Here is a 15,791-nt window from a genome sequence, read left to right on the forward strand (position 1 = left end):
AGCTTGTCTTTGGCGATGTCCTCCTTCGGGAGGACTTCTCCCTCATTCGCGAGAGAGATATTTTACGTCTACACTTTATTCCCATAGAGCTGGGAGAAAGCTTGTCTTAGGCGATCTCCTTCGAGAGAACCTCCCTCTCGTTTGCGAGAAATAAATTGTAGAAGCTTGCTGATCCACCAGGGGCGGTGGCAGAGCTTTCTCCGAAGCAGGTTATCCCTTCGGGGAACGAGTCTCTCGTCCTCGAGAGAAGACCGCCTCTGGGCATCGGCGGTCCCCTGTTACGCTTATGGTTGTCCTTCAGGGGCGGAGCGAGAGCCTTATCTTAAACGACATTTTCCTTCGGGAGAACAAACCTCTTATGCAGAGGTATTATCTTGAACCTGCTGGTTCTCCTTGATCCTTCGGGGTCTCGTTACGATCACCCTTTGGGCTGGGGCGATCATTGAGCCTTTGGGCTCTCGTCATGTTATCCTGCGGGGTCTCTGAAACCTTCGGGTTTCAGTTACGCTGAACCTTCGGGCTCTCGTTACCATGGTAACGTTGAACCTTCGGGAACTTGTGCCATCAATCACGCCTTGGGCTCTCGTAAATTTATTCACTGACACTTCGGTGTTTGGTGACAGGGAAACTTTGGTTTCTCATCGCGCTGACCCTTTGGGGTCTCATAACATTAGTTACGTTGAACCCTTGGGCTCTCGTAACTTTAGTCACTCTGACACTTCGGTGTTTGGTGACGGAAACTTCGGGGTCTCGTAACATTAGTTACGTTGAACCCTTGGATTCTCGTAACTTTCGACACTTGACACTTCGGTGTTTTGTGACAGGTAAACTTCGGTTTTTCGTTGCGCTGACCCTTCGGGGTCTCGTAACATTAGTTACGCTGAGCCCTTGGGCTCTCGTAACTTTAGTCACTCTCAACACTTCGGTGTTTTGTGACAGGGAAACTTTGGTTTCTCGTTACGCTGACCCTTCGGGGTCTCGCAACATTAATTACGCAGAACCCTTGGGCTCTCGTAACTTTAGTCACTCTGACACTTCAGTGTTTAGTGACAGGGAAACTTTGGTTTCTCGTTGTGCTGACCCTTCGGGGTCTTGCAACATAGACTACATTAGGCCCATGGTCTCGTGCCTTTAATTACGCTGACCCCCCCTTCGGTGTCTCGGGACAGAGAAACTTCCCTTTCTCGTTTGCGCTGATCCTTCGGGGTCTCACAACGCAGTTCATGCCGAACCTTTGGGTTCTCGTGATCATAGCCATACTTACTGTATATGACAGAGTTTGGGGACTCTCGTTGTGTTGACCGTTGGCGCTCACACAACACAGGCTATCGTAAACCTTCTGGTGGACGTAGTAGCGAGTACTGTATTCTCGCCACACTGAGAGCTCTCGCGTGCTTGACCAATTTGGCGCGCTTGACCATATTGACGTGTGCGCACGCAATCAGTTGAAGTGCACGAACAACTCTTATGACAGTTTTTCGAACTCTTGTCCCGTGAATTGTTGGTGCGTGCCCATCGTCAATAAGAATTTTACGCTGATGACAGAGGGATACCTGCTGCCTAAGGGTTTACAATTCTCTACAGGTAACTATGACACAGTTCCTTTGGGTCCTGGTCACGTAACACGATTCCTGAAAATTCCATCAGGAATCGGCGAGAGTTCCTGCGAGTTCTCGGCACAACATCCCTTAAGGTCGTGAGAAAGGAATTCACAAATGGATTTTCTGAAAACTCTATAGTCGACCTCACCCCCCTACGGGATGGTTCTTCCAAAGGTGTGACTTGATACGTCACTCAACGCTCCCAGCTGATTACTATATCAGCTAGTCTGGTTTCGCCAGCACCGATCCTTTTGTTTTCGAACGAACCACCGTCATCTTTCCTCCACCTTCCCGCTTCGAGTGGTTTGGTTAGCAGACAGAAATGAGCGAGGAATAAAAAGAAAAAAAGAAAAAAATTCTTTACATTGCAGTTCATTTCCCCTGGCAGGCCTTGCCTGATAGACGGTAGTTTTCTCACTAGCGAGAAAGCGTTTGATGGCAACCCTTTCGGGTAAGCGGTCGATGGCAATTATGTCTGACATTCTTGAAGCAAACTCCCACATACGAGACTTCACCCTTTTCGGGAGACTCGTTCCTGAGAAGTTTTTACAGAACTTCGAGTGTTGTTAAAACTTTATGAAGGCCGTAGCCTGTCACGGAGCATGCACTCTAGCCAAGACAAAACTGTGAGGTTATTGTCTTAAACTCGGTTCTACCGTTTGATGGAGGCAGCCTCCCCCGTCATTGTAGCGTGGTTATAACGACTTGCCTTTTACACGATAGTCTTCCGAGACTTTTTATTCTATCCTTACAGGGTTATTGTTTCGAACAATTAGTCCCGAAGGAACGTTGTTAGCTGACGTTAAAGAACGATAGCAACAGCGTAGGCAACTTTTCATCACGTTTACGAACGTTTCAAACCCGGCCCACAGGTAACCAGACATCCGTTTCTGTGTAATGAACACTGGCTAGCCCCTCACATACAGAGGAGGGGTAAACCAAAGGGGAAATGATCGCCTCCATAACTGTATATTTTTGTTTGAGAACATGTTCACTTATTCAAGAAAATATTACAGTTAGTCAACGATCAAAATTCTTTTGGCAATAATGTTGCAATTCGTCGCACGTACATTATTCCCAAAACCGGATTCGTTGCAAACGTTTCCTGGAGGCAGAGAATACGCATGTGCTAGCGCAAATGGACAAGTACTTTTATGCGTGCAAGCTATTTTTCTGCCAATAAAGGGATTTTGACGAAGGAAAAATCTATTTCTGGGCGAGAGACCTGTCCCACCCAGTGAAATGCTCCTTTAGCATGATTTCTAAGGTATATAACTGCTATGTATTACCAGAGAAAAAAGTTGCATAGGAATGCCAGAGATGAACCCAGCTCGCTCACCTAAATAGGTGTCGGTATATAGTAACTGGGGCGTGAAAACTACTACCAGAGGTCTCGTGCCATTTAGATATCTCCTCTTCAAATATCCCCGTTACTACGATGTGCCATTCTACATCCACTACTGATTGCTACTACCACCATCTCCACCCACGCCAACCACGTCACTCCTTTCATAGCATCTTCGGTGTTTACCCGTGCGTTCCTTTGCTTGTGATTTTTTATTCTTTTGAGTGCTTTTTTGTACGAGATGTCGGACGTTCAAGCTTCCTCATCCAATTTAAGTACTAGAACTATGAATTTTGAGTTTCTGGAGGTAGCGATGCCTTTATTTTCTTTGTTATTAGTGTTAACGAGTTTTATCGGGTTGGAGGTTCCGCTCCACGGCAGCCATGCTTGGTTTCACTACCTCCGCATCTTGTTCTTGACATGCGCTAGCGCAAATGGACAAGTACTTATATGCGTGCAAGCTATTTTTCTGCCAATAAGGGCTATATACATCTTGCAATTAGAACTCCGCTCTATTAAGTTGTATATTTATATCCCTTACTGAAACCAGGTTATTCAGTACATTACTTGGCTACTTTCCTGTAACCAGACATATAGCATTTACGTTCTGCCTCCTTATAGGCATTTTTTCCTTTCCCCCAATCGGAAGTCTTAGTCTCCTACAAAGTCTTTGGCTGGAAACTTCTCTCAAGCATTTCTGTTCCCTATTAGGGAACATTCAATGTTAATGCTAGGTTACCGATCGGAGACGAAGTAAGAACGTTTTTTGTCATAAGAAGGAGAAACCTTCGTTACGAACGTTAAAAAACTTAGTTCCAGACACGACTTTTATGTCGAACTACACATGTATGCTTGTAATACCCACAGTTCGGTGTTACTACTCCGTAGTAGACTTATGCTCTTTACCCACCCAACAGTAGATTGAAGATACGTCTCAATTTCCTCTTGGGTTTAGTTGGATACGTTCGGTGATTACCGTACAGTCTCTTGTCCGGAAAGCGATCTCTATGAAGATTCGCTATTATAGCATAATCTGTACTGATTAACTGGTTTTCCGGTTGGTATCGGTCTTATTCGGCCAACCCCACTGGTTTAGTGGCAGTTGGAGGGAGAACAGGCTGTTCCCCTTCACTGCAAGAACATGCAATTAGTTACACGTCTCGACATCATCTCGAGGTGTGTTTATTGCTATGGACTCCCCCCCTTCACCGCTGGACAATCCGCGGATGATGGGTGGCAGACAAGAACTTTTGCAAAGAGGCATGTCCTCTTGTCTTCCCTCTGGACCTGATGCTCTCTGTAATGCATCAAAAGAGAGAGGGGGGGGGGGGGGGAGATGCCGCACCATTCCAACCTCGTCTGTTGGCGCGATTCAGAAAGGTACCAGCATTCGCCTCTCTTAGAGAACCATCTAGTAGTAGAAGCCTCAGATGGACAGAGGACAACTAGTTGCCCCCATCTGCTTGTGTCATTCCTGGTACAGGAATGTGCTTGCAAAACCACCCAGATAGTGGGCTCCTAGTGTCTGGGAATCATCTTGTATCCAACATAGTCTTAACTTTGTGAGGTCCCCGACTGTGGTTATGCTTGCAGCGGCCCTGATCTTCTGGCTCCCACTTGACCGTTCCCTAGTTCTGGAACACCAGGCCCTCAAACAAGATCGAATTCCAAGATCGGTGGGGCGGCCTATTTTTCCCCCACTCGGTCTGGTAAAAAGTCCTCAGCCAAGTCAGGATAAGCAAGATCTTATCAATGACTCCAATAGCTTCGCTATGGCATCCCGCAGAATGGTTCCCAGACCTTCTGCAGCCACTGACGGAGCTCCAATAGCTTCGCTATGGCAAGCCGCGGAATGGTTCCCGGACCTTCTACAGCTCCTGACGGAGTTCTGAGGGATCTTCCTCCACGGCACGATCTTCCAAGCTGCCACATGCTAACACTTTCCTAAGCTGTAGCTTTGCTTCGACTTCTCGCCTGGGACGATCCTACACCGCCTCTCTCAGAGAGGCCTTTGGCAACACTTTTATGGAAAAGATGTCTAGGCACCTCAGACACTTTTCAGCGTTGGTCTTCCAGGCGAAGTGTTCGGTCCTTGGTGACTGATGTCGTGGAAGGGGATTCTCTCCCATCGATCCCTTTACTTATACAAGTGTGAGATAACTAGTCCCCCGTCAGATGTCAACCTCCTCCTGGGAACGCGGTTCTGGTCTTTCAGTCTCTGAAGGCCCCTCTCTACGAACCTTATGCCCAGCAGCAGATCGCTTCCTTACACGGAAGACGGCCTTTCTACTCAATTGGGCTTTTGACCAAGAGTGTTAGTGTGTTGTATGATCTATCTTATGATGTATCCCACCCTAGGAGACGGGGAGAAGTAATCCTCAGCGGCGTCCCTGAGTAGATTGCCAAGACTCAAATCCGAGTGTGCTGTACCCTAGGTGCAACCCATTTCGAATAAAGAGTCTTCGTTCTGTAATCGAAAACCCATCAACTGGGGTCTGACCCAGTGAGGAGTCTGTGGGGTTACCTTAAAAGAACGATACCAGCTCGCCCCCGTGTGTCGGCACTGTTGACCAGCACGGGGAAGGTCAAGAGGATCGGAATGCAATTGAGGCCACTCTCAATCTAGACTCTCCTCCATCCTAAGACCCATAGCTCGTAACGTCAGTGGCGTTGCTACGTCCCTGGCATTCAAGAAACTACTCTGGTGCAGATACTTTAGGTGGGCATGTGGAAGTGTCAATCGACCTTCACGGTCCACTACCTGCAAAGATGTAACCCAGAAGAACATGGAGACCTTATCCATTGATCCTGTGGTGGTCGCACAAAAATTGGTCTAAACACCTCAGGCTCCTTGATGGACAAGTAGCAGAGGGTTGAGGGCTGAGGCTACCTGGATTAGTCTGGGGTGAATGAGTAAGAATGCCTGGCTCCTTTCTTCCTTTCACCTTCTCCCCTCTGGGGAAAATAGCTCCACAAGCCTCAGCATAGCTGACCTCACCTCGCTGCAGGTAAGACCCATTTCCCTTGTGCCTCCTAAGTATAGAAGAATACTTTATGTCCCCAATACCTTTCAGAGGTAGGGTATTGGGCAAGTCTTTAAGAACAATAGGTTTTGTACTCGAGTTCCTATGTTAAAGACAAGTCACACTGTTAGTTTCACTCACACACAAGCTTCTGCAGGCCGCTATCAGTGCATTACCTCATATCGGCACTTGATTTTAGCGAGGGTAGGGTCCCTTCTACTATCGATCACAGATCGAAATAGAGAGGACCCCGGATCATGACCAAGGCCATTTGGTGAGGACTTCCTCCCTCCTAAGAGTAGGTCACCCTATAAATTGCGGAGGGTTTGTATCCACGTCGGAACAAATAACAAATTTGTAAGTAATTTGTATTTTTCCTTGTATACAAACCTGGAGCTATTTATACAAATTGGCCCGCCACCCTGTCCCCCGAGAAGTCCTGCCATAAAGCAAAGTGGTTACTCAGCTGAGAGGTGTGAGTGAGCGGGGTAGCCAGTCTACCCCACCCCTCACCTGCTAACTAGCGGATGGGGTAGTTATCCCGTACTAAAATTATCATGGCTCGTCTTTCAGCTGCGCTGAAAGTATACCCTATAAATAGCTCCAGGTTTGTATACTAGGAAAAATAAAAATTACTTACAAATTTATTTTAATTATTTTTTTCCTTTGTTTCCTTCCTTCCTTTTGTATTTTTCATGTTCTCAATGTGATGGTGATCAAATCCCATTCAATATACCCTTGCAAACACAGCTTTTGGGGGTTTTTTTCCTATACTGTATACAGTGCTGTACCAAATAATTGTATAAACTCATCATATAATCAGTGTTAGTGTTCAACTATCCAAGGTATTTTGGAAAATTGTGGATGTAACCACAAGATTTCATAACCCTTTTACCCCCAAAGGACGTACTAGTATGTTTCACAAAAGCCATCCCTTCACCCCCATGGACGTACCGGTACGTCCTTGCAAAAAAATGCTATAAAAATATTTTTTTTCATATTTTTGACAATTTTTTGAAAAAAATCAGGCATTTTCCAAGAGAATGAGACCAACCTGATCTCTCTATGACAAAAATTAAGGCTGTTAGAGCAATTTAAAAAAAATATAATGCAAAATGTGCTGGGAAAAAAATAACCCCCTGGGGGTTAAGGGTTGGAAATTTCCAAATAGCCTGGGGATTAAAGGGATAATTTGATTGATTCAAATTTTGTATTCATAGGAAAAGAAGATACACGAAGTCAAGACACAAGTTACAACTTATTACTCAACTGGGAATGATGTCAAGAAATTTTGTACGGAGATTGAGGTCAAACCTTCAGCTACTCATGTATCATCAGGTAAGCGTCATCTCTTATCAAATCTGGTTAGACACTAATATTATTTTACTCTAATTTTTCTCCTGGTACACTCGAGGACTATCTTCTTACGTGTTTGTAGACTCGAGGAATATCTTCTTACGTGTTTGTAGACTCGAGGACTATCTTCTTACGTGTTTGTAGACTCGAGGACTATCTTCTTACGTGTTTGTAGACTCGAGGACTATCTTCTTACGTGTTTGTAGACTCGAGGACTATCTTCTTACGTGTTTGTAGACTCGAGGACTATCTTCTTACGTGTTTGTAGACTCGAGGACTATCTTCTTACGTGTTTGTAGACTCGAGGACTATCTTCTTACGTGTTTGTACACTCGAGGACTATCTTCTTACGTGTTTGTAGACTCGAGGACTATCTTCTTACGTGTTTGTAGACTCGAGGACTATCTTCTTACGTGTTTGTAAAAAGAGGTGTAACTTGAATATGTTGTAGTTTAAAGAATTTATCTTGGATATGTTTTGAAGTTTTGTATGAAGATAAGTAAAATTGTTCAGGAATTATTCCGTATTTCTTATGAAGTAAAATTAATCTAGCATTATGATCAAGTCGTTATACTTTTCTTTTTTGTCTCTTTTTGTTTACTAGTATTCTATGATAATTTTAGTAGTGCCATAACTGAGAGTAATGAAGGGGGAAGACCAAATTAGATTTTTATTTTTGATATCATTAAACTTATAAAAAATAATTTCAAAAGTTTTAGTTTTGTTCATTGTTTTTTTTTTAACTTGAAAATGTACTTATTGATATAAGATTTATTGAGTAAATAATCATGAGATTAAAAGAAAAAAAAATGAAAGAAAATAAATCGCTAATGTGTAGCATTGTTCTTTCGTACATACCAAAAAATACTGTTCATTGTTCATTCGTACATACCAGAAAATACTGTTCATTGTTCATTCGTACATACCAGAAAATACTGTTCATTGTTCATTCGTACATATCAGAAAATACTGTTCATTGTTCATTCGTACATATCAGAAAATACTGTTCATTGTTCATTCGTACATACCAGAAAATACTGTTCATTGTTCATTTTAATTTGAATGTGTACTTATTTATATAAAATGAATTGTAAAGAAATAATCAATAGACTATAAGAAAATAATTCACGGTCTGTTATTTACTGAAATGAAAGATGAATAAATCGCTAATACCTTTGATATGCATACGTAAGTAGCATTGTGCCTTCGTACATACCACATTGTAATGTTCATTTTGATTTATCACTTAAATGTGTACTTGTTGATATGAAATTGATTTTAAGCAATTAACCCTTTTACCCCCAAAGGACGTACTGGTACGTTTCACAAAAGCCATCCCTTTACCCCCATGGACGTACCGGTACGTCCTTGCAAAAAAATGCTATAAATTTTTTTTTTTCATATTTTTGATAATGTTTTGAGAAAATTCAGGCATTTTCCAAGAGAATGAGACCAACCTGACCTCTCTATGACAAAAAATTAAGGCTGTTAGAGCAATTTAAAAAAAATATACTGCAAAATGTGCTGGCGAAAAAAATAACCCCCGGGGGGTTAAGGGTTGGAAATTTCCAAATACCCCGGGGGTAAAACGGTTAATCATTAGACTAAAAGGAAAATGTTACAATTTCTTTTTTCAAAATGAAAGAAAAATAAATCGCTAATGTTGTTTGATATGCATACGTTCGTACGTACCAAAAAGTATCGTTCGTTGTTTTTTTAACTTGAATAATGTACTTATTGATATAAAATTGATTGTAAACAAATAATCACTATGCTAAAAGAAAAATATTTTACGATGTTATTTACCAAAATGAAAGGAAAATAAATTGCTAATGTGTTCAGTATCACATACTCCATAGTTTTGTTCATCGGGTCTTTTTTTAACTTACAATGTTCTTATTGATATAAAATTGTAAATAAATAATCATGAGATTAAAAGGAAAAAATATTAAATCTTATTTATTTTACAAAATGAAAGAAATATATCGCTAATGTTTTTTATTTGCGTAGTAGCATTGTGTGTTCATACAGTGCATACAATAGAGAAATGCATTTGAACTTGAAAATCTACTTATTGATATAAGAAATAATTGTTAATGAATAAACATGAGATTAAAAGGAAAAAAATTATGATCAGCTATATACTTAATTGAAAGAAAAATATTTTCTAAATATATAAAATTTTCTTGAATATCTAGCAAATATTTGCTGTATCCAAAATCTTGCAAACTTGATTTGTGAATAGCTGGCGGGTAACTGTATTATTATTGTAAGTGATTCAAGTTGCGACTGATATGGTAAAATGTTTGATTCAAATGTGGTAATACCTATAACAATTGCATTATTGCTCTTGTTCCTAACGTGTTTCTGCAGTTTTTTTTTTTTAGCTGTTTAACCAAAGGTTTTGTTTGGCCAGCAGTGTCATTTCCAAGGAATAGATTGCTTCTGGGTACCTGAACAAGGATAGTGGTCTTATCCATTGTAGTTTTACTAACTACTTCTACTTTCTGCGAGTGCGCACCTGGATAGGACCTGAAGTTTTTCTTCGTTTTGAAGGCGAAGTGCATTTGTTAGTGTGGTACTGTTATAAACACACATTAGTTTTCCAATCAAATGTCTCTTCAATGTGGTGTAATGTTTAGACTTGGCAGGTTACTTCTTCTGAATAAGTCTAAGTAAGTTAACTTTAAAACAGTTTATTTCTTTAAAAACAGTTATTAACATCTCCATCACAGGAGTATAGATGGTTTGGTCGGATGACCATTCCGTATGACAGCTTAACCTGAAAGTGACTAAAATATCCATATTGATGATAACGTCTAATTAGTTATCTCAGCACTTAATGATATATGTAAACACAATATTAATACTGGAAGGTACTTAGATCCGGTGAGAGACAACTCTTTCTCACGGCTTGGTTGTGTTTACTCTTCATGAAAAATGTTACATTGCAATTGATCAGCAGTGTCTTGAGTTTCGCATCCTGCTTATGACTGAATTGGCATTCTCATGCTTGCTCCTAATTTCTACATTGACCTTTTAGGTCATGGATTTAAAAATGTAATTTTACATACATTACACATTGGTCCTTTATCATGGAGTCTCCGATTAGCACAGTCTGCTCTTCCTTTTCCTCTGCTAGGAGGGAGTATCTTTCTGGTAGCAGTTACATTTCTAGGCTGTTGTTTCATCTTGCCCTTTGCTATCCTCCTTCTAGTGGGTTTCATGGACTCTATTTTTATTGATAATTATTCCCTCATTAGGTTCTGTCTTTGATTTTACTTTATTTTTTGTCTATGATACTAATCCCATAAGGGCTGCCAAACCAATAGTTAAGTCTCCTCAGTGTTAGGCTGTCCCAAACCTGCTGCACAAGGCAGAAGCCAGTTTTCTTGTCAGGATTAACAGCAGAAGACTAGTGGTTACTTGGATTTCCAGACATTCAAGAGCAGTCAAACTTGAGTATATCCGAGTATTACCAAGAAACAGCAAGTGGACTTTTTAGTTGGCCTGGACTCCAAGGCACAAAAATTCTGTTCAAGAGTTAGTAGAGTCTCTTTCAGTAAGGCTTGGTCACAGGGAGTGGTCAGCTATTAGATGTTAGGAATATGCTTTGAGAGAGAGAGAGAGGTTTATATTATTGATACATATCAAATATTACTTAAGCATAATGTATGTATGATTATCCTTCAATAATTTTTATTGATATGCTGTAGTTACTATGCAAAGGGATTATCACTGGATATACTGTTGATGACCGCGGAGGTAGCAGCAGTAGGGGATTCAGCATTATGAAGCTTCATCTGTGGTGGAAAATGTGGGAGGGTGGGCTGTGACACCCTAGCAGTACCAGCTGAACTCGGTTGAGTCCCTTGTTAGGCTAGGAGGAACGTAGAGAGTAGAGGTCCCCTTTTTGTTTTTGTTTCTTTGTTGATGTCGGCTACCCCCCAAAATTGGGGGAAGTGCCTTGGTATATGTATGTATACTGTTGATAAAGTTGTCATGTATTTCTGTGAGAGTGAGATTGGCTGTTGTGCTGTGCCGAGAGTGTGTGGGGGCCCAAAGGAGGTTGGATGCAAAGAACCGTGGTCAGTTTGAAAATGTCGGCTTGCAAGAGTATTTATCCGGAAACCGTGAATGAGTGAATTTTTATGAATATAGGTTATATGGGTCTCTGTATCAAAAATGGCTGAATCCGCGAATATAGAACCTGTGAATATTAATGGGTGACTGTATATAATGATATAAAGTTAACTTGTCTTGTACTGTATTCTTTTGATGTGCAGATCAGTATTTTCTATATTATACTGTATAGTTTTAGGTTTGTGATGGAAAGGAAAGTTCCATTATATTATGAGATTTTTTATCAAATGTATCAATTTGTTACTGGCTGAACCTTAAAGGGTAATTGGTTTTTCTGCTTTTTCATTTACTTGTCTAATGATTATACCACCATTGAGAATTGAATTAAATTTCTTTATTATTGAAACATTACTCATTGGTAAATTCACCTATCACTCAACCAATACACAATGTCTTTGGAAACGGGATGTTCTCATAGATCATATTTGCGTTTGCCTACCCTCTATCAATGCCTTCCATCTCTGCCAGACGTACGAGATTTTGAAATACAAGTGAAAAAAAGGGCTGTATAAATGCAAAAATAAACACGCAAAGACGTTTACGTCAAACTCAGTCATGCAGACGACACAGTACTTCTTTTCAATTTACGGTAAATAGTACTGTAGGCTACTCATAACAACTGATACAGATCACTGAAATACTTGGTATCGATACTTGATGTATAGATGGTGGGAACAGGGTTGCCAGACATTTTCCACTTGGTTATCATATGTGGGCCTTCAAATTATCGTTTTTCATACAAAATTAACATTGGTAAAGGTGAAGTAGCAGCGTCAGTCATGATGAATTAGCTCCCATCACGGGAAAAAAAACACCAAGAGCTCAAACAACACAACCACTCGAGCAAGTCCAAAATAGAAGGATATCCTAGAGGGCGCTCGTGTTGGGTGACGGTGGCGTGGTCCAAGTGTGGTTTCTGGGGCCTTTGTTACGGCCCTTCCATTTGATGAAGGAATTATCTAAATAGAAGACAGCCTGTGAATAGTGGTTTTCACACGCCCCTGATGTATACACGACACCCACAAAGGTGCTTGCGCGAGGGTAGTAACCTCTGCCTTCCATGCTTTTATCTTTCTCTGGTATATTTGGAAGATTTATATCAGAAAAGTGTAAAGAAGGACTTTTTCACCGGGCGTCACAGGTCTCTCCCCAGAAATAGATTTTTCCTTCGTCAAAATCCCTTATTTAAAGGATTTATTGTACACACTTTCAAGTGTTTCAACATACTAGGGAGTATAATAAATTACTTATCTCAAGGTATTTTACTATAATTTAATTAAACAACGCGTGCATGTATACAGTATTGTGTGTGTGTATTAACCCTTTTACCCCCAATGGACGTACTGGTACATTTCACAAAACTCATCCCTTTTCCCCTATGGACATACTGGTACGTCCTTGCCAAAAACTGCTATTTACATTTTTTCTGCATATTTTTGATAACTTTTTGAGAAACATCAGGCATTTTCCAAAAGATTGAGACCAACCTGACCTCTCTATGACGAAAATTAAGGCTGTTAGAGCAATTTACAAAATATATATTGCAAAATGTGCTTGAAAAAAACTGCCCGGAAGTTAAGGATTGGAAAGTTCCAAATATCCTGGGGGTAAAAGGGTTAAATTAACATCTCTAAATTGAATGATAGTAAAATTATAGAATTTAATACAAAAATGTAGATATGCGATTTTAGAGAAAACTCAAAATTAATTTTTCTCAAGTGAAAATGAAATATTTTATTACACTGAGAAAGAAAATTTAATTATTTCAATAAGTAAACATATCACTGATGATTCAAATACAAAACATATCAATATGAGAGAGAAAGATGATTTTATTCTGCCTGATCTCTTACATTTTTGTATAATAGTGAACTGTTTGAGACTCGCTCATTCATGTCATTTCCTGGAGGTATTTTTCTTCTGCATAGATTTACTGTTTCAAGACTTGCTTTTATCATGTGTTCTCTTTTCATAAATGACTATAAAGATTCCCTATATAACAATGAAACTTCGCCTGACTAAAATAAAGGCACTGAAATGTGGAAATTTTGGCAAAACCCAGTCCAAAATATGGTAAAAGATGTTAATAAAATGCATTAAGAAGACAGTTAAAAATTAATTTGCAGATATAACTCTGACAGTTGGAGGATGTATGTCTAGAATATCAGGTAAGCATCTATGCTTACAGCTAGCACCCACGGATGGGGAAGAAGGCTCTCCCAAATAAGATAGTGGTAGAGTCACCCTCCTACTGGATCTTCGAATGTAACTCGATTCTTCTGGAACATCTGCTAAATCAGAATCCTGAAGCTCTGTTAGTAAAGGAATTCCTTCGCAGCAACTCTGAGGGAATTGAAACCAATTGGCTCCAAGGCCGAAACTTACGTATTCATAGAAAATAACCAACACTTTATGTCCTGATAATCTCTTGAGCAATTATTTGATAATTCCTATTTATATCCATAACAGGACATGATATAGGGGAAGAAGTCAATTAATGTATTTGCACCTCAGAGACTGTCCCAACCCTGGAAGGACACAATTGTTTTCTTCTCATCCCTGGAAGAACATACTTGTTCTCTTCTCAGCCCTGGAAGGACATACTTGTTCTCTTCTCATCCCTGGAAGAACATACTTGTTCTCTTCTCAACCCTGGAAGAACATACTTGGTCTATTCTCAACCCTGGAAGAACATAATTCTTCTCTTCTCAGCCCTGGAAGAACATACTTGTTCTCTTCTCAGCCCTGGAAGAACATACTTGTTCTCTTCTCAACCCTGGAAGAACATACTTGTTCTCTTCTCAGCCCTGGAAGAACATACTTGTTCTCTTCTCAACCCTGGAAGAACATACTTGTTCTCTTCTCATCCCTGGAAGGATATATTTGTTCTCTTAACCCTGGAAGAACATACTTGTTCTCTTCTCATCCCTGGAAGGATATATTTGTTCTCTTAACCCTGGAAGAACATAGTTGTTCCCTTCTCAGCCCGGGAAGAACATACTTGTTCTCTTCTCAACCCTGGAAGGACACAATTGTTCTCTTCTCAACCCTGGAAGAACATACATGTTCTCATCTCAGCCTTGGAAGAACATACTTGTTCTCTTCTCAACCCTGGAAGAACATACTTGTTCTCATCTCAGCCTTGGAAGAACATACTTGTTCTCTTCTCAACCCTGGAAGAACATACTTGTTCTCATCTCAGCCTTGGAAGAACATACTTGTTCTCTTCTCAACCCTGGAAGAACATACTTCTTCTCTTCTCAGCCCTGGAAGAACATACTTGTTCTCTTCTCAACCCTGGAAGAACATACTTGTTCTCTTCTCAGCCCTGGAAGAACATACTTGTTCTCTTCTCAACCCTGGAAGAACATGCCAGTTCTCTTCTCAACCCTGGAAGAACATACTTGTTCTCTTCTCAGCCCTGGAAGAACATACTTGTTCTCATCTCAGCCTTGGAAGAACATACTTGTTCTCTTCTCAACCCTGGAAGAACATACTTCTTCTCTTCTCAGCCCTGGAAGAACATACTTGTTCTCTTCTCAACCCTGGAAGAACATACTTGTTCTCTTCTCAGCCCTGGAAGAACATACTTGTTCTCTTCTCAACCCTGGAAGAACATGCCAGTTCTCTTCTCAACCCTGGAAGAACATACTTGTTCTCTTCTCAACCCTGGAAGAACATACTTGTTCTCATCTCAGCCTTGGAAGAACATACTTGTTCTCTTCTCAACCCTGGAAGAACATACTTGTTCTCTTCTCAGCCCTGGAAGAACATACTTGTTCTCTTCTCAACCCTGGAAGAACATACTTGTTCTCTTCTCAACCCTGGAAGAACATACTTGTTCTCTTCTCAGCCCTGGAAGAACATACTTGTTCTCTTCTCAACCCTGGAAGAACATGCTAGTTCTCTTCTCAACCCTGGAAGAACATAATTGTTCTCTTTTCATCCATGGAAGGACATACTTGTTCTCTTCTCAACCCTGGAAGAACATGCTAGTTCTCTTCTCAACCCTGGAAGAACATACTTGTTCTCTTCTCAGCCCTGGAAGAACATACTTGTTCTCTTCTCAACCCTGGAAGAACATACTTGTTCTCTTCTCAACCCTGGAAGGACATACTTGTTCTCTTTTCATCCCTGGAAGGATATATTTGTTCTTTTCTTTTGATTACAGAAAGTCAAGTTATACAAATGTAAATTAAAATCCTGATGGCCTTCAATTTTTTTTTTTCAAACTAGCAACAACACCTACTGTACTATAGAATCAGGAAAGGAGAGTATTCCATAAATATTTTAATGTCAACAAATATCTTTTCTTCAACCCTG

At 40.6% G+C, this 15,791-nt stretch overlaps 1 protein-coding gene across 3 annotated transcripts in view; it reads left to right on the forward strand.

Annotated features, from left to right (window-relative positions):
- LOC137635933 (rac GTPase-activating protein 1-like) overlaps nt 1–15,791 on the forward strand; it is a 159,291-nt gene that overhangs the window by 56,428 nt on the left and 87,072 nt on the right. For all 3 annotated transcript variants that reach the window (XR_011042822.1, XM_068368380.1, XM_068368381.1), the window contains exon 6: nt 7,190–7,307. Coding sequence is in view for 2 of the 3 variants with exons in the window: in XM_068368380.1 (XP_068224481.1) it covers nt 7,190–7,307 (118 nt within the window). In the remaining variant the exon portion in view is untranslated. The remainder of the gene's footprint in view (nt 1–7,189; nt 7,308–15,791) is intronic.

Source organism: Palaemon carinicauda, unplaced genomic scaffold, assembly GCF_036898095.1.
Source record: "Palaemon carinicauda isolate YSFRI2023 unplaced genomic scaffold, ASM3689809v2 scaffold2, whole genome shotgun sequence".
In the NCBI taxonomy this organism is placed as follows: Eukaryota; Metazoa; Arthropoda; class Malacostraca; order Decapoda; family Palaemonidae; genus Palaemon; species Palaemon carinicauda.